Here is an 18,861-nt window from a genome sequence, read left to right as displayed (position 1 = left end):
GGCTTAGCAGGTTTAGCGTGTGAACCACCACACGGTGAGAGGAGGAATCCCTCTCTTTCCTCACGGAGCCCAGCCAGCCAATTAGATAATCCTGAGTATTTTAGTGAAACTGTTGTGTGACTGTGCCTGACGGCTGACTGTGGCTCGCTGCATTGTCATAAGGGAATCTACAGGCATACGTACCAAGGCTATGTGCAGAATCACTGATCTACAAATCATCATGCATCCAAAATAACTACTCATTACATGATTTAAGGTGAGCAAATCTGTTCAGGGCCTTGCTCAGGCTGATCCCCTCGAACACGCTGCTACAGTAGCCATTTAAAAGCCATCCAGTGGAACCATTGGTAATGTAGTCAGGAACAGAGTGGGAAGTGGTTGCCAGGGAAACGTTCGCCAGCAGTGGAGTTGCCGTGGAGGCGGTTTGGCCTCCATTGGGATCAACACTCCTTATGAGCTTATAGGAGCTTTGCTGAGGTTAACCAAAAAAGGAAAGTAAAGACGCCTCGCTCTGAATAGAGGCCGTCAGCTCTCTCTCTCTCGTTTTCTATACACGTCACTCCCTTTGTCTGTCTCCTTTGTTTTTTCTTTGTTTGTTTTACTATCTGTCTTCCTCCTTCATTCTCTCAATGCCTTTCTGGGTCTCTCCATCCGTCTATTTTATTCCTCCTTCTCCAGTGTTTCACTTTCAATCTTTCACCTCCCTCCCCTTTTTATTTGCACTCCTATCGGTCATATTCATATTGTCTCAATCTATAGTTTTCTCTCATTCCCTTGTGGTGCCTGTCATTCTCTCTATCCCAATCTCGCTCTCACTCTCTCTGTGTTTTCCATTAGTGCCGGCTGTCTGCTAATCAGCCGGTTACAGGCTCATTTTCATCTGGCTATATTTTACCACTTCATATTAACTAGGCTTCTTTTCATGTAAAAGTTTCAATTCGCTAGTCCGTTGAGCCCTCTCCCGCAAGAATGAACGATATGCATCTTCTAGCGATCTATTGATAGGACAGTTGCCTGTCAGTCAGTCACAAAGTGAGCGATGACAGGGAAACGCAGCAACGAGGATGAGGCAAAGTGAGAGGTTTCACTCTTGCCTAAACTTTTGTTATTGACCAAATACTTATTTTCCACCATAATTTGCAAATAAATTCATTAAGAATCCTACAATGTGATTTTCTGGATTTCTTTTTCTCGTTTTGTCTGTCATAGTTGAAGTGTACCTATGATGAGAATTACAGGCCTCTCTCATCTTTTTAAGTGGGAGAACTTGCACAATTGGTGGCTGACTAAATACTTTTTTGCCCCACTGTATATGTGTTGCCACCCTAGGGTCACGCACTACTCATAACGCAAATGTAGAACTTTTATTAATCAAAAACTTAAAATACCGTCAAATTTGAAAAACACCATGATATGATATTTTGGCCATATCGCCCAGCCCTAATTCATATACAGATCTCTGGTAACAGTCAATTTTCTTTACATGGAGGGAGAGACCATGTGTAAGTTGTAACGATGAGTCGAAATCCACGACTTAGCCTAATTATTGTTTTCTGACACGTTAATTGATTTTCTTTTGCGTGTTTCACATTGCCAGCCACGCAGAGTCATGACGCATAGTAGGCTATTTACTGTGCGTTGATGACAACTGAACAGCAAGTGTTGACTAGTTTATAAAAGGTGTCGATCTGACTGGAATAAAGTCTATTTCCTGTATCCCTTTGCCCATTCATAAATCATGCAACGTGGTTATATTTATGTCTGTGGAATCATATTGGGACAAGTATACCTTTCCTAGGATGTCGGGGTTTGCCAGACAGTGACGCTAAAATTAGTGACGTCTCGTCAGTGAAGCCTAACCAATCGCATCCGTGAGAGAGACGTTCATTTGGCTCCCTATTTTGCACAGGCTACAGGTAGGCCTAGGCTTTTCTGCAGTGCAGATACATTATGAAAACATTCGATGAAGATGGTGAATCATTACTGCAGGAACAATGGGCAATGGAGAACTTTTATTCTGATCCAAATATGATAATTAGGCCCTCACGGACTCCAGGCATTAAAACGGAATTCAACAATATTCAAAAATGTATTGACCTTAGCAGGGAATTGACTAAATGTATTGAACATGAATTAATTTGCCCAAGTTTATCATAAGACATGAACAGAATGCATCAGTGATTCGTATTTCCTGCAACTTTGTGAATGAGGTCACGAGAATGCCCCTGTGTGTGACCGTTAGCGATGATCAGGGGAGCAATTTTCACTGGGGACGGGGGGACACTGAGACAATGCCAAGAGTGTGCAAAGCTGTCATCAAGGCAAAGGGTGGCTACTTTGAAGAATATAAAATATATTTTGATTTGTCTTTTTTGGCTAGAAAATAGTAAAAAATGAAGAAAAACCCTTGAATGAGTAGGTGTGTCCAAACTTTTGACTGGATATACAGTTGAAGTCAGAAGTTTACATGCACTTAGGTTGGAGTCATTAAAACTAGTTTTTCAACCACTCCACACATTTCTTGTTAACAAACTATAGTTTTGGCAAGTCGATTAGGACATCTACTTTGTGCATGACACAAGAAATTTTTCCAACAATTGTTTACAGACAGGTTATTGCACTTATAATTCACTGTATCACAATTCCAGTGGGTCAGAAGTTTACATACACTAAGTTGACTGTGCCTTTAAACAGCTTGGAAAATTCCAGAAAATGATGTCATGGCTTTAGAAGCTTCTGATAGGCTAATTGACATCATTTGAGTCAATTGGAGGTGTACCTGTGGATGTATTTCAAGGCCTACCTTCAAACTCTGTGCCTCTTTGCTTGACATCATGGGAAAATCAAAAGAAATCAGCCAAGACCTCAGAAAATAATTGTAGACCTCCACAAGTCTGGTTCAACCTTGGGAGCAATTTCCAAACGCCTGAAGGTACCACGTTCATCTGTACAAACAATAGTACGCGAGTATAAACACCATTGGACCACACGGCCAATGTCGACACATTCTGTCTCCTAGAGATGAACGTACTTTTGTGCGAAAAGTGCAAATCAATCCCAGAACAACAGCAATGGACCTTGTGAAGATGCTGGAGGAAACAGGTACAAAAGTATCTATATCCACAGTAAAACGAGTCTTATATCAACATAACCTGAAAGGCCGCTCAGCAAGAAAGAAGCCACTGCTCCAAAACCACCATAAAAAAGCCAGACTACGGTTTGCAAATGGACATGGGGACAAAGATCGTACTTTTTGGAGAAATGTCCTCTGGTCTGATGAAACGAAAATAGAACTGTTTGGTCATAATGACCATTTATGTTTGGAGGAAAAGGGGGTATGCTTGCAAGCCGAAGAACACCATCCCAACCGTGAAGTACGTGGGTTGCAGCATCATGTTGTGGGGGTGCTTTGCTGCAGGAGGGACTGGTGCACTTCAAAAAATAGATGGCATCATGAGGAAAGAAAATTATGTGGATATATTGAAGCAACATCTCAAGACATCAGTTAGGAAGTTAAAGCTTGGTCGCAAATGGGTCTTCCAATGGACAATGACCCCAAGCATACTTGTGGCAAAATGGCTTAAGGACAACAAAGTCAAGGTATTGGAGTGGCCATCACAAAGCCCTGACCTCAATCCCATAGAAAATTTGTGGGCAGACCTGAAAAAGCATGGGTGAGCAAGGAGGCATACAAAGCTGACTCAGTTACACCAGCTTTGTCAGGAGGAATGGGCCAAAATTCCCCCAATTTATTGTGGGAAGCTTGTGGAAGGCTACCTGAAACGTTTGACCCAAGTGAAACAACTTAAAGGCAATGCTACCAATCACTAATTGAGTGTATGTAAACTTCTGACCCACTGGGAATATGATGAAAGAAATAAAAGCTAAAATAAATCATTCTCTCTGCTATTATTCTGACATTTCACATTCTTAAAATAATGTGGTGACCCAAACTGATCTAAGACAGGGAAGTTATACTAGGATTAAATGTCAGGAATTATGAGAAACTGAGTTTAAATGTTTTTGGCTAAGGTGCATGTAAACTTCCGACTTCAACTGTATGTATGTATGTATATATATATATACAGTGGGGAGAACAAGTATTTGATACACTGACAATTTTGCAGGTTTTCCTACTTACAAAGCATGTAGTGGTCTGTAATTTTTATCATAGGTACACTTCAACTGTGAGAGAAGGAATCTAAAACAAAAATCCAGAAAATCACATTGTATGATTTTTAATTAATTAATTTGCATTTTATTGCATGACATAAGTATTTGATACATCAGAAAAGCAGAACTGAATATTTGGTACAGAAACCTTAGTTTGCAATTACAGAGATCATACGTTTCCTGTAGTTCTTGACCAGGTTTGCACACACTGCAGCAGGGATTTTGGCCCACTCCTCCATACAGACCTTCTCCAGATCCTTCAGGTTTCGGGGCTGTCGCTGGGCAATACGGACTTTCGGCCCCCTCCAATGATTTTCTATTGGGTTCAGGTCTGGAGACTGGCTAGGCCACTCCAGGACCTTGAGATGCTTCTTACGGAGCCACTCCTTAGTTGCCCTGGCTGTGTGTTTCGGGTCGTTGTCATGCTGGAAGACCCAGCCACGACCCATCTTCAATGCTCTTACTGAGGGAAGGAGGTTGTTGGTCAAGATCTCGCGATACATGGCCCCATCCATCCTCCCCTCAATACGGTGCAGTCGTCCTGTCCCCTTTGCAGAAAAGCATCCCCAAAGAATGATGTTTCCACCTCCATGCTTCACGGTTGGGATGGTGTTCTTGGGGTTGTACTCATCCTTCTATTCCTCCAAACACGGCGAGTGGAGTTTAGAGCAAAAAGCTCTATTTTTGTCTCATCAGACCACATGACCTTCTCCCATTCCTCCTCTGGATCATCCAGATGGTCATTGGCAAACTTCAGACGGGCCTGGACATGCGCTGGCTTGAGCAGGGGGACCTTGCGTGCGCTGCAGGATTTTAATCCATGACGGCGTAGTGTGTTACTAATGGTTTTCTTTGAGACTGTGGTCCCAGCTTTCTTCAGGTCATTGACCAGGTCCTGCCGTGTAGTTCTGGGCTGATCCCTCACATTCCTCATGATCATTGATGCCCCACGAGGTGAGATCTTGCATGGAGCCCCAGACCGAGGGTGATTGACCGTCATCTTGAACTTCTTCCATTTTCTAATAATTGTGCCAACAGTTGTTGCCTTCTCACCAAGCTGCTTGGCTATTGTCCTGTAGCCCATCCCAGCCTTGTACACGTCTACAATTTATCCCTGATGTCCTTACACAACTCTCTGGTCTTGGCCATTGTGGAGAGGTTGGAGTCTGTTTGATTGAGTGTGTGGACAGGTGTCTTTTATACAGGTAACGAGTTCAAACAGGTGCAGTTAATACAGGTAATGAGTGGAGAACAGGAGGGCTTCTTAAAGAAAAACTAACAGGTCTGTGAGAGCCGGAATTCTTACTGGTTGGTAGGTGATCAAATACTTATGTCATGCAATAAAATGCAAATTAATTACTTAAAAATCATACAATGTGATTTTCTGGATTTTTGTTTTAGATTCCGTCTCTCACAGTTGAAGTGTACCTATGATAAAAATGACAGACCTCTACATGCTTTGTAAGTAGGAAAACCTGCAAAATCGGCAGTGTATCAAATACTTGTTCTCCCCACTGTATATAGCCTGAAAAACGGAAACCTGGAAAAACAAAACCTTTAATTTAATAAATGTGTCTGTTTAAATAAAATACATAATTTGAAGAATAAACATTGTGGCAATACATTTTTCCAATCTGGGAAGTAAAGTCGATAAAGTATTCAAATTTTGCTGTGCATTTCAGATGGAATCAAGGCATTAGGATGTACCAGAGGACACAAATATAGCTCTTTCTGCAAATACATTTGAACTACTTGAACTACTTGAACTACTACTTTCCCTCCCTCTCTCTCTACTCCATATCTATTTAGATCAGTATGTCCTGGTTGGGGACATAAGCCCCCTGTTAAACTCAGCAGGGCGTCCTGTTTTGATCGCCCCCTCTGGCCTGACTGCTCGTTAGGGACTGTGTCATTAGTGACTGTCGTTAGGGACTCTCGTTAGTGTGGGACACTGAATGGACACGGCACTGCAGCCATCTTAAATCCTGCCCAGCTCTCAGTTCCCAGGCACTGGGAATAGAATAGAGGCAGTCTTGGAAGGATTGCCAAGCATGTTCCCCAAACCCCATCCCTTTGTGCATGGCCCAAATCCTGCAATAGCATACACATGTGAACGTTCTCTCCCTCTCTCCCGGTCTCTCACTCATTCACTCACTCTATGGCTGTCCCCGACTAAAAATAATCTTGGTCGACCGAGAGTCGGCTGTTCTTTCAACCAATCGATTGGTCAACATTTTTAAACGTGTATCTTTCCATATATAGACACACCCTATGTTTGAATAAAATCAGCTATATGTAGGCTACTGAGCTTGTCTGATGCTTTAAGCACTGCGATTAAAAATTGATACACAAATTACTAGAGGGAGTCTGAGATCAATATAGCCAAACCAGAAGAAAAAAACCTGTTCTGACCCGACCCCCCCTCCTCTCGGTGCTGCTGGCCTTCGCTGCAGTTTTGCTCCTGAAGTTGGCGGTAATAGGCTACACCAGCGGTCAGCAATAACCAAACAAACACTGTAGATTAGAAATTCTGGTAATTAATAGTAAATGTACTTCTGGTGATACTGGTGTGCCATCCCTGTGGCCTCCCCACCAATGGATTAGTCCACTCACAGGTGTGAATCAGACAGGTGTCTTGTGTGCCATATATATATTTTATATACACTATATATACAAAAGTATGTGGACACCCCTTCAAATTAGGGATTTGGCTATTTCAGCCACACCCATTGCTGACAGGTGTATAAAATCGAGCACACAGCCATGCAATCCATAGACAAACATGGGCAGTAGAATGGCCTTACTGAAGAGCTCAGTGACTTTCAACATGGCACCGTCATAGGATGCTACCTTTCCAACAATTCAGTTCATCAAATTTCTGCCCTGCTAAAGCTGCCTCGGTCAACTGTAAGTGCTGTTATTGTGAAGTGGAAATGTCTAGGAGCAACAATGGCTCAGCTGCGAAGTGGTTGGCCACACAAGCTCACAGAACGGGACCGCCAAGTGCTGAATAATCTGTCCTCGATTGCAACACTCACTACCGAGTTCCAAACTGTCTCTGGAAGCAACGTCAGCACAAGAACTGTTCGTCGGGAGCTTCGTGGCATGGCCAAGCAGCCGCACACAAGCCTAAGATCACCATACCCAATGCCAAGCGTAGGCTGGAGTGCTGTAAAGCTCGATGCCATTGGACTCTGGGAGCAGTGGAAACGCGTTCTCTGGAGTGATGAATCGCGCATCACCATCTGGCAGTCTGATGGACGAATCTGGGTTTGGCTGATGCCAGGATAACTCTACCTGCCCAAATGTTAAGTTTTATGGAGGAGGAATAATGGTCTGGGGCTGTTTTTCATGGTTTGGGCTAGGCCACTTAGTTCCAATGAAGGGACATTTTAATGCTACAGCATTACAATGACATTCTAGACAACTCTGTGCTTCCAACTTTACGGCAACAGTTTGGGGAAGGCTCTTTCCTGTTCCAGCATGACAATGTCCCCGTGCACAAAGCGAAGTCCATACAGAAATTAATTGTCGAGATCAGTGTGGAAGAACTTGACTGGCCTGCACAGAGCCCTGACCTCAACTCCATCGAACACCTTTCGGATGAATTGGAACGCCGACTGCGAGCCAGGCCTAATCGCCGAACATAAGTGCGTGACCTCACTAATGCTCTTGTGGCTGAATGGAAGCAAGTCCCCGCAGCAATGTTCCAACATCTAGTGGATAGCCTTCCCAGAAGAGTGGAGGCTGTTATTGCAGCAAAGGGGGGGACCAACTCCATATTAATGCCCATGATTTTGGAATGAGATGTTGGACGAGCAGGTGTCCACAGACTTTTGTTCATGTAGGGTATTTGGCACAGCTTGATAAAAAAAATCTTGGTTGACCAACAGCCTATCAACCGAACAATCGACCAGTAGACTAAATGGGATCAGCCCTAACTCACTCACTCTCATGCATAGACACACTTGCGCACTCACACACACACACAGTATTTAATTTCTTTACGCACAAAAAAATATGGGCAACATGGGTCTTGATCCAGGAGGGGATTAATTGTCTCTGCTGCTGCTGCTTAAAACATCCTCTACTTTTTATGTTCTACAGCTGGACACCCCAAATGACCTTGTTGTGCAATGTACTTAGAGTTTAATCACAATACGCTATATATTCATTTTCAGGAATGTTGGAAATGAGTTTTTATTGTTGAAAGAAATTATGAAAGAGATTGGTGTATTTTTTCCCACTATCTAATCATGACACGGGGTTGTTCAATCACAGACAGACCAATCTATCGCTTAATGGTTTTATTTAGACAAATAATCATGTTTTTTAGCTAAATGCTATAGATCCACCTCACACTCAGAGTAATGAGTAGTACTGCTAGGTTTTACACAGTCAAATGTAACAAATAACTACATTTGTAATAAAGAACTGTTCAAATTATACCAAAATATATATATTTTTTTAAACTATTATTCAATAGAGCAATATGAGATCTGTATTTTAACCATTTATCAGATGCTCTTATCCAGAGAGACTTACAGTAAGGGCATTCATCTTAAGATAGCTAGGTGAGACAACCACATATCACAGTCAGATTTACAGGATACGAACAAACAAAAAAAACATTTTCATACACGGCTAAAATCTATGAATTAATGGATTTTACAGTAATATTTTACACACGAAGGTGCCCATAAGCAATCATTTCTGTTGAAAAAAACACAAATGTGAAAAATTGGTGGATATAGAGTTTTGGAAACAAACTCTTCACTTTTTAGCAGCTACAGTATTCACACCTGTCACGTGTGCTCCCTCTCTGGCCTCTAGGTCACCACGCTGCTCGTTATGATGCTCTTCAGACTCACCTGGACTCCATCACCTACCTGATTACCTTCCCTATATAAGTCACTCCCTTTGGTTCCTTCCCCAGGCGTTATTGTTTCTGTTCCAGTGTCATGTCTGTGCGTTGTTTGTGTGTCTTGTTTTTGTATTTAGTTGCGTTTATTTATTAAAACGTTCCTTGAACTTGCTTCCCGACTCTCAGCGCACTCGTTACAACACCCCTTGACTTTTTTTGCAGTGTTATTTTAGTTACCAACATTTTTTCTGAGTCAAGATCACTTCGCAGTCAAAAAGCAAGCCTAGATCTACCGCTCATATTTTCTTTTAATCATTAACCTAATAAAAACAGTTATGTAGGAATGGGGTTTGTGCAGTAGGCCTAATACATTATCACAGCATATTGGCTATATTCCTGGCCTGACAATATCGTTCTTCTCGGATCATATTACACTGAACAAAAAATATAAATGCAACATGTAAAGTGTTGGTCCCATGTTTCATGAGCTGAATAAAATATTCCAGAAATGTTCCATACGCACTAAAAGCTTATTTCCTTCAAATTTTGTGCACAAATTTGTTTACATCCCTGTTAGTGAGCATTTCTCCTTTGCCAAGATAATCCATCCACCTGACAGGTGTGGCATATCAAGAAGCTGATTAAACAACATGATCATTACACAGGTGCACCTTGTGCGGTGGACAATAAAAGGCCATTTAAAAATGTGCCGTTTTGTTACGGAACACAATGTCACAGATGTCTCAAGTTTTGAGGAAGCATGCATATGGCATGCTAACTACAGGAGCTGTTGCCAGATAATTTTATGTTAATTTCTCTACCATAAGCTGCCTCCAATGTCGTTTTAGAGAATTTGGCAGTACTTCCAACCGGCCTCACAACCCTAGATCACGTGTAACCACACCAGCCCAGGACAACCACATCTGGCTTATTCGCCTGCAGGATCGTCTGAGACCAGCCACCTGGACAGCTGATGAAACTGTGGGTTTGCACAGCCGAAGAATTTCTGCACAAACTGTCAGAAGCCATCTCAGGGAAGCTCATCTGCTTGCTCGTCGTCCTAAAAAGGGTCTTGACCTGACTGCAGTTCGGCGTCGTAACCAACTTCAGTGGGCAAATGCTTACCTTCGATGGACACTGGAATGCTGGAGAAGTGTACTCTTAATGGATGAATCCCGGTTTCAACTGTAGCGTGCAGACAGCATGAATGGCGTCGTGTGGGGTGAGCGGTTTGCTGATGTCAACGTTGTGAACAGAGTGCACCAAGATGGCGGTGGGATTATCGTATGGGCAGGCATAAGCTACGGACAATGAACGCAATTGCATTTTAACAATGGCCATTTGAAAGCACCGAGATACCGTGACAAAATCCTGAGGCCCATTTTCGTGCCATTCATCCACCGCCATCACCTTATGTTTCAGCATGATAATGCACGGCCCCATGTCGCAAGGATCTGTACACAATTCCCGGAGCTGAAAATGTCCCAGTTCTTTCATGGCCTGCATGCTCACTCACCAGATGTTACCGATTGAGCATGTTTGGGATGCACTGGATCGATTGTGTATGACAGCGTGTTCCAGTTCCCACCAATATCTAGCAACTTTGCACAGCCATTGAAGAGGAGTGGGACAATATTCCACAGGCCACAATCAGCAGCCCGATTGTGTTGCGCTGCATGTGTTGCGCTGCATGAGGCAAATGGTGGTCACACCAGATACTGACTGGTTTTCTGATCCACGCCCCTACTTTTTTTTTTAAGGTATCTGTGACCAACAGATGCATATCTGTATTCCCAGTCAAGTGAAATCCATAGATTAGGGCCTAATGATTTTTCTTTAATTGACTGATTTTCTTATATGTAAAATGTTTCAATTTGTTGCATGTTGTGTTTATATTTTTGTTCAGTGTATATTGCAAAACTCGAGCTTTAATAACCAAATAGATCAGTTGGTGTTGCACTTACAATGAACAGCTGAGCATCAATTGAAATAAAATGCACTAATTAGCTTTATTATTTTACTGGACTGGTTGTAGGCTGCCTGCATCTGATGGTAATGGTGCTTTCAAGACAACTGAGAACTCTGGGGGGGGCTAGGTCAAATCATAGCGTCAGTGATCTTCAGGTCGGAAAGTCGGTGGTCTAGAAACATACCGGAGTTTCCAACTTGGAGTCCCGGTTGTCTTTAACGCACTGAAGTCAGAAGTCTGAGATTTTCCGAGTTCCCAGTTGTTTTGAACACGGCATCACTCTATGCGGAAGGAGGGAGAGAGCAGCAGAGGGTCCGCCTCTCATGTTCCCTGCTCTTTCCTTACTTTCATCAGTTGAGACTGACCAGAGAGAGGGGACACCGTCTTCCACCTGATGGCGAAACTCGAGTCGCACCGTGTCCGCCTCAGTCATGCACAAATTCATGTTGTTCCTGGGACCAGAGAAAGTGAAATATTCCTCTAAGTTAAAATATACACGATGAGCTGCTAATAATAATAAAAACACAGGCCTATCGATACACTTGACTACTTATTCATTGCAGAGGCAACGCGACTAGAAGTAGGGAGAAATGCATTTGTTTTCTAATAGTGTTGAATAAGAACTGTTGACTGTGCTTAATAAAAACATGAACTCACTCATAAAAACAGCAGCTTTTTGCTGTATTCTTTGACAATCTCGTACTGGTCATGGTTTTAAAAGTCATGAAATTTCACGTAGGCTAGTATCAAACTTTGCTGTGGCCTAGGTCTTGGAAGCTGTAGGCACAGTGATTTTGAGGTATCCGATTGGCCAGCGCAGGAGGCGCTCTCGATTTAGCCACAGATCTCCCGGTCCGCAGGGCTTCTGAATAAAGTGCACCTACTGCAACAGCATAACACGGGGAAAGAAAGGAGCGCAAGCCTTTATCGTTGGCTTTTCAACTGAAATGTTTTGTGATCGACTTGGAATGCCTTGAAGGTCGATCACGATCAATTGGTTGGTGACCACTGCATTAGTGCCTTGTTGCAAACAATATACATGATACATGTTTTGGAATATTTTCATTCTGTACAGGCTTCATTCTTTTCGCTCTGTCATTTAGGCCTATGTTAGTATTGTGGAGTAACTACAGTGTTGGTGATTCATTCTCAGTTATCTCATATTACAGCCAATAAACTCTGTAATTGTTTTAAAATCACCACTGGCATCATGTTGAAATCCCTGAGCGGTTTCCTTCTTCTCCGGCAACTGAGTTAGGAAGGGCACGTGTATCTTTTGTAGTGACTGGGTGTATTGATACACCATCCAAGGTGCAATTAATAACTGCACCATGCTCAAAGGGATATTCGATGTCTGTTTTGTTTTTTTACCCATCTACCAATAGGTGCCCTTCTTTGCAAACCATTGGAAAATCCTCCCTGGTCTTAGTGCTTGAATCTGTCCTTGAAATGCACTGCTCAACTGAGTGAACTTTCAGATAATTGTATATGTGGGAGACTGCCATAGCTTTGAGTTTGTTTTGCAGTCCACCACTGACCTCTCTCTCTCTCTCTCTCTCTCTCTCTCTCTCTCTCTCTCTCTCTCTCTCTCTCTCTTTTCCCCCCCCCCCAGGGTGATGATCTTCGAGGACAAGGCTAATGGGGCCAGCTGTAAGCCTGACGGGCCTCCACCCAAACGGGACATAGCCAGCCTGCCATAGACCCAGGACATCCAGAGCCTCTAGAATTCAGAGGGACCCGACCTCGACCATTTCCCCATCCTAGGCCCCTGCACTCAGCCAGGGACTTGTGTACATAGCCTTATCAACTCCCCACCTCAGGACGCACACGCGTCCCAGAAGGGGGGGAGGGGTTCCTCCTCTGTTCAAAACATGTGGGAAAAAAGAGGGAGGCGCAATCTCTTAACTATATATATTTGCTGTGAAGATGTTAAGGCAGATTAGCTTTTTTTATGACCAGTACATACCTGTATATATTTATATTGATTATGGCGATGAGAAATAAGTATTTTTAATTAGTGTGATCACTTGTAACCCCCTGGCGATAACTGTGTAATTGAGTCGTTTTGTGAATATGAGCAAATTGTTGTTGTGTTTGCTGGGGATCAAACTAACAGAGGTGACCGTTTTGTATGTATGTGTTAATGAGAAGATTGTGTGTCAACAACTCACATGTTATGAAGCAATCTGTGTATGGATGCTAGTGAATTTATCATTAGGCCTGTTTTATCATGATTTCAATGTAGCATTTAACCGTTTTACAGATGTAATGAATTCAGTGTAGTTGTAGTTAGAGGTTTGGGGAAACTGCTTGTTAGCCGTGACCCGTTTTAGGGAAACTAACCCAAATCCTTTATCTTATTTTCCACTCCTCCCTCTCCCCTATTTCACTCCCCCCCCCACCACCACCAAATGTTCCAGTTCCTCTTTCAGATATTATATTTTTAATGGCGTTAAAGTAGCATGCTGGTGATTTTAAAGCACATGTAATAAAAAGAGCACAGTTATTTTTTAACACCTTTACACACAGTTGTCAACATCATCCCACATGTTGGATTAGTGCCATGCAGACTCTGCTTGGTCATTGTCTCACTAGGTCAGGATTGCGAGATTATGGTCCAACCCCGTTCTTTCAGACTAGAGATGGGTTACTGTAGTTGGGATTAGGATTAGGAAGGGGGTCGGGGGGGGGGGGCATTAGGTTAAGGGTCAGAGTATCATATGACTCTAGATCCGGTGTTGTAGATCGACACCGACTTTCTCAACCTGAAGGTGCGGGGTGAATGGGTTCTCATGAGTTGAGTTTAGGATTCACGAAAGATTGGTTTCGAGGTACGTGCACACACAGAAGATTCTCAGCATGTTAGTATGAATTATGATTAAATCACATTCTTTCCAAGTGCCTAAAGTAGCACGTGGATAGAAGTCAGAGAGAAGAGTAGAGGAGGTTTAGAGTTGGCCTTTATTCTCCCTCCTGAACCAGACCATTAAGTTGTGTTGTAGGTTATTGTAAGATAGTTTTAAAGGTGTTTATTCATGTGTATATTAGGGTAAGGTGTTTCTTGTTTGGTAATGTACCCCTAGGTCTAGGCTATCAGATACTGCATTGAATGACTGGAGATCTGAATACATCTATGAAGTGATATTAGATACGCAGCTCATGCCAGTGTCCCACATTTCCCGGCCTGACTATCCTAGCCTCCATAGTGGCACCTCTTGACTTCCCGAATTTCTATCTCGTCTTTGTAAAGTGAGATGCGCCTGTCCCATTTCAAAACGGTATTATCTCCATCTTGCTATGTTTTGCTATTATCTTGTTCTTTTTTTTTCATCTCGTCTTATTCTGTACTTCTTCCTCTTCTTACTTCTCAGTCATTCCCCATCTCAGGCCGGGTTCATTTGTTTGTCACGTAAATTCTCTAATCTGTGCCTCCGCGCTGCTTTTCTATCTGTCGTTTTTTTTCCTCGAACTCACACTTAACATGGGACATAATAGTAACCGTAGTATTTGAATTCATTAGCTTGACATTTTTTAATAGAACGTCAGTTATGTATTTTTATTCCCAGCGTGTTGGGTCGAGGTCTTTTAGTGGTATTTTCATATAACCACCCGGACAATGCACATTTTTTGTTTTGCAAACACCAAAGGAATTAAAGTTATTTATGTTACACCGGCGTATTTGTTATTGAGTAGTTTGTTGCATGAGTAGTTGTTTGACAGAGTGAAGAAACTGTTCAATCAAACACTGAAACCAGCTTTGCAGTTTTTCCAGCTCTGTAGACGGACGGATATAGAGGTTTAATGCTGTAACTTCTAGAAACAGAGAGGATTCCACTATGTCACAGGGTGTTTTAATCCACATAAACATGATCATGTACGTGGATGTGGTTTATTCTAAGGCACTGTGTTTCAACCCATTTTGATATACAGTTATTGCTTCATTTTAAACCATAGACCTAATTGAATCCCATTTACAGTGTACTTTATGATTTAAATTCCATGTTACAGTAATTCATGTAGAGACATTTTAATCACAGGCACTATAATGCTGTTCCACACATGTATACATGTGTATTTCATATGTTATGCATTGCCTTAAGGGAATGAGCTGGTGCTCCATGGTGGAAGCCCACTGCCAGTGTCTGATTATAACACATACAGTAGAGGAAATAGAGACGCAGATACCTCAGGCTATAGAGCCTTTCGGCATGTATAAAACATCAGGCAACAACACTGAGCCCTTTTCACAGCTACCAGCAAAGACACATGGAAGTACAAAGGGCTATAAACCCATTTCACACACACACACACACAGCTAAATGTGTCAATAGGCCTAGTTGCTCAGCCACTTAGTCAAATTTAACATGCACATTGCAAACAAATCTCTTCTCGACATGGACACTTTCCACATGTTCACAAAAGCATGGCGACAGAGTTCTCCAACTGTTCACTGGTTTGTAAAACACACAAACCCCGAAGCCTTACTATCTTTTGTGTCAGTGTGTGTATTTGTTTGTGTGGGAGTGCTAGGAAAGTAACGTCCTGCTGGGGAAGGGGAGATGGCGGGGAGGAAGATTAGAGGCGATACGGAGGGAATACACTAATGAGCACAGCACACTACGGAGGGAATCTGATGGGACAATAAGCACAGTAAGCACTTGTGTAATTAAAACAATCATCAGTGCTCCATGTGAAGACCTGTCACTAATGCCAGAGGCCTGTTCAACGACAGCGGACAAAGTCCTACTGAGTCACAAGTTAGGACTGGCATCTGGCATTCACTCAAACAAAATGCCCTACTACTCGACAGGCTGACTCTAGCCCTGGTGCTCGTGTTAAGTGCTTCACTTTGTACATGTTCTCTGACCGCCATCCAATGGGAAAAGTTGATAAGCTAGTATCCGTATCTATTCTCCAAAAGGTGCGTCTCCAACAGCTACATTTTATAGCTGCATGATATAGGCCTGTGTGAGAGTCGGAGCCTGATTGATAACATAGGTAACTGTCTATTGCTACTACTGCTATTTTTTCAGCAGCGTTTCGCCACAGGTCTTCGCTGATTGACCCAGTCTAGACAGACTAGAGAAACACTTCAAACCATTTAAAACATCAATGCTGTCTGTCTGGTTGTAGCCTGGTCTGATTCCCTGTGGCAGGTACCCTGCTGTTAGGTGATCATGTAACACCCGGCGCTCCCAACAACCCCCCTCCCTCCTCTCGTTATCTTTGCTCTTTCTATTGGTTCTTTCTATCCATCCAGGCATTCAACAGCACCCCTCCCTCTTCAACCCCTCTCTCTCTCTTTTCTCTCTTTCTACTCGTTCTTTTTTCTCTCTCTGAGGTCTCTAATCCTGGGTCGGTCCTAATGAGCTTCAAAGCACAACATCGATTAGGCATGATGGAATAGAGCATTGAGATTAAAGATCCTCCTCTCCTCCTCCGAACAGTGAAAAGACTGCCTCACACGTACACTGGGTGTAGAAAACATTAAGGACACCTGCTCTTTCCATGACATAGACTGACCAGGTGAATCCAGGTGAAAGCTGTGATCTCTTATTTATGTCACTTGTTCAATCCACTTCAATAAATGTAGATGAAAAAGGGGAGACAGGTTAAATAATTATTTTTGAGCCTTGAGACAATTGAGACATGGATTGTGAATGTGTGCCATTCAGAGGGTGAATTGGCAAGACAAAAGATTTAAGCGCCTTTGAACGGGTTATGGTAGTAGGTGCCAGGCGCACCGGTTTGTGACAAGAACTTGCGGCGCTGCTGGGATTTTTCACACTCAACATTTTCCCGTGTGTATCAAGAATGGTCCACCAGCCAACTTAACACAACTTTGGGAAGCATTGGAGTCAACATGGGCCAGCATCACTGTGGAACACTTTTGAAACCTTGTAGAGTCCCTGCCCTGACTAAATGTTTTGTACACTCAGTGTACATTTTCTGCCTTTGATTTCTCCCTGTTTCACACTCCTCTGCTTTCATTTCAACTTCATCCATCATTCATCCCTTTAAATTGTGACACCACCGGGTGGTGGTGGGATGATTCAGATATCATGTTACAGTAATCTCATCTAGGGCTCAGAAATCACAGACTCTGATGAGCCAGGATTGGGATTTAGTTCCAGGATTTGTATCGGTCTGCTGCTGATTTCCATTAAATCCCATTCCCTAGTACTGACTAGGTGTATATCTGTACAAGCAACTGTGCTTCATTCTCTCGAGTAGGCTACATGTCCTAAATGTCACCCTATTCCCATAGGGCTCTGGTCAAAAGTAGTGCACTATGTAGGGAATAGGTTGCAATTTGGGACGTATCCCCTGTTTGGAAAGGAAATGATGCATGAAACGATCACTGTTAGTCCAGCCTGAGGCTTTTCTGTGTGGCGTGGCTGTAACCCTTATTCTGTGCTAAATACTCCCCCTTCCAGGGCTCCCTCTCCTCCCTGGAAATACGCTAACATCTACTGGGGGCACACAACAATGGTTGAACTGGTACTATTTCACATTTCTATTCAACTCAGACAGTGAGTTTGACTGTCATCTGGTGGCTGAAAAGTAGTATACACATGAGTCAGACTGATTATTGGTCAGTGATCGTCACTCAAATGATGAGGGCGAATATGTTTTACGATTTTAAACAACATTTTTTACAATCGGCTACATTGCAGGGGCCAGGAGTCACGATCGTGGACTAATGCCGCGGGGAGAAAGACAGACAGGGTGGAGCGTTTTGAGATGGAATTACGCCGGGATGCCACTGGCGGGTAGCAAGCAAAGTCTGGGGAAGAGGAATATTGGGACAGGGACACAGAAAGGTGGATTTCTGAGGAAAGGAGTGTAAAAAATATGATGAAGAGGTTGAAGAGAATGAGGAAAGCAGATGTTTGATTTAAATTTGAGGAAGATGCCCGATAAAAGTGGAGATGGGGTGTCGAAGAGATTGGTGTCAAGTGCAAACAGAGTGAGTCGTGTGCCAGACCGAGTTCTGGAGGTGAAATGGAAGTGGATGAGGGCGAGTTAAATGAGGTGGAAGGTGGGGTGAAGAGCTTGGAGCCCAAGCATGGCATCGATGGACATGATACAGAATAATCTGGTCCAGTTGGAGTGACATTTTTGGAGAAAGTGGATCCTTTCCTTTTACCGGATCCATGTGTGGTTCCAGTGTGGTTGGGAAAGGAGTTGAATCAGGGAAGGTAACCTGTAGTGGACTTGTGGCTAGAGTCAGAGTAGTGCAGAAGTTGTCGTATGCAGTGAAGAAAGTAGCAGGTGGATCAAGGATGAGGGATTTTGAGAGGATCCCTGTGAATAGTAGATATATGCCAGCACAGAGGGATAGGCCAATGAGTGATATATGCTTCAGTAAGGTTGGCTTCTTAGTGTCCATAGCAATCACAGAAAATAGATGTTGTGGTGGCAGCTGCAGAGAAGTCCTTGGGGGTAGGAGATTTGAGAAGAGTTACAGCCTGTCAAAAATCTTCAAATAATATTTTTGCAGGAATCTCAGACTAATATTATTCTGTTTGTCCTGTGGGTACCTTTGCCACTGTTCCACCCCTTGTGTATTGCGCTGTCATGGTGTATTTAGTGTCCAACTGGTAGTGTCCAGTTGGCCTGGGGTAGGATCAGATAGGGTTAAAGTAGTGGAATAAGGTGATGGGTTTTAATGAGTATAGGGTTAGTTGGTAGGGTAATACAAATATATCTATATTTTTATTTTATATATTTTGTTATGTTTCCCTGTTACCCTTTCCCATTTTGTATCACACGGTGTAATGGATCTATACTATAGTTCAGTTGGGGGCGGTAATGCAACATATCAAACCTTACCGAAGAAGAAGACCGGAAG

General features: G+C 42.9%; 1 protein-coding gene across 1 annotated transcript in view; it reads left to right on the top strand.

Moving 5' to 3' along the window:
* LOC139552076 (allograft inflammatory factor 1-like) overlaps window positions 1-13,528 on the top strand; it is a 44,010-nt gene extending 30,482 nt beyond the window's left edge. Inside the window, exon 6 of the mRNA XM_071363474.1 lies at window positions 12,619-13,528. Coding sequence (XP_071219575.1) covers window positions 12,619-12,706 — 88 coding nt within the window. The 3' untranslated portion in view covers window positions 12,707-13,528. The remainder of the gene's footprint in view (window positions 1-12,618) is intronic.
* Window positions 13,529-18,861: the final 5,333 nt, after the last annotated feature.

This window comes from Salvelinus alpinus, chromosome 24, assembly GCF_045679555.1.
Source record: "Salvelinus alpinus chromosome 24, SLU_Salpinus.1, whole genome shotgun sequence".
Lineage (NCBI taxonomy): Eukaryota > Metazoa > Chordata > Actinopteri > Salmoniformes > Salmonidae > Salvelinus > Salvelinus alpinus.
Note: the sequence above shows the minus strand (reverse complement) of the source record. Positions and strands in the feature narration are given on the sequence as shown.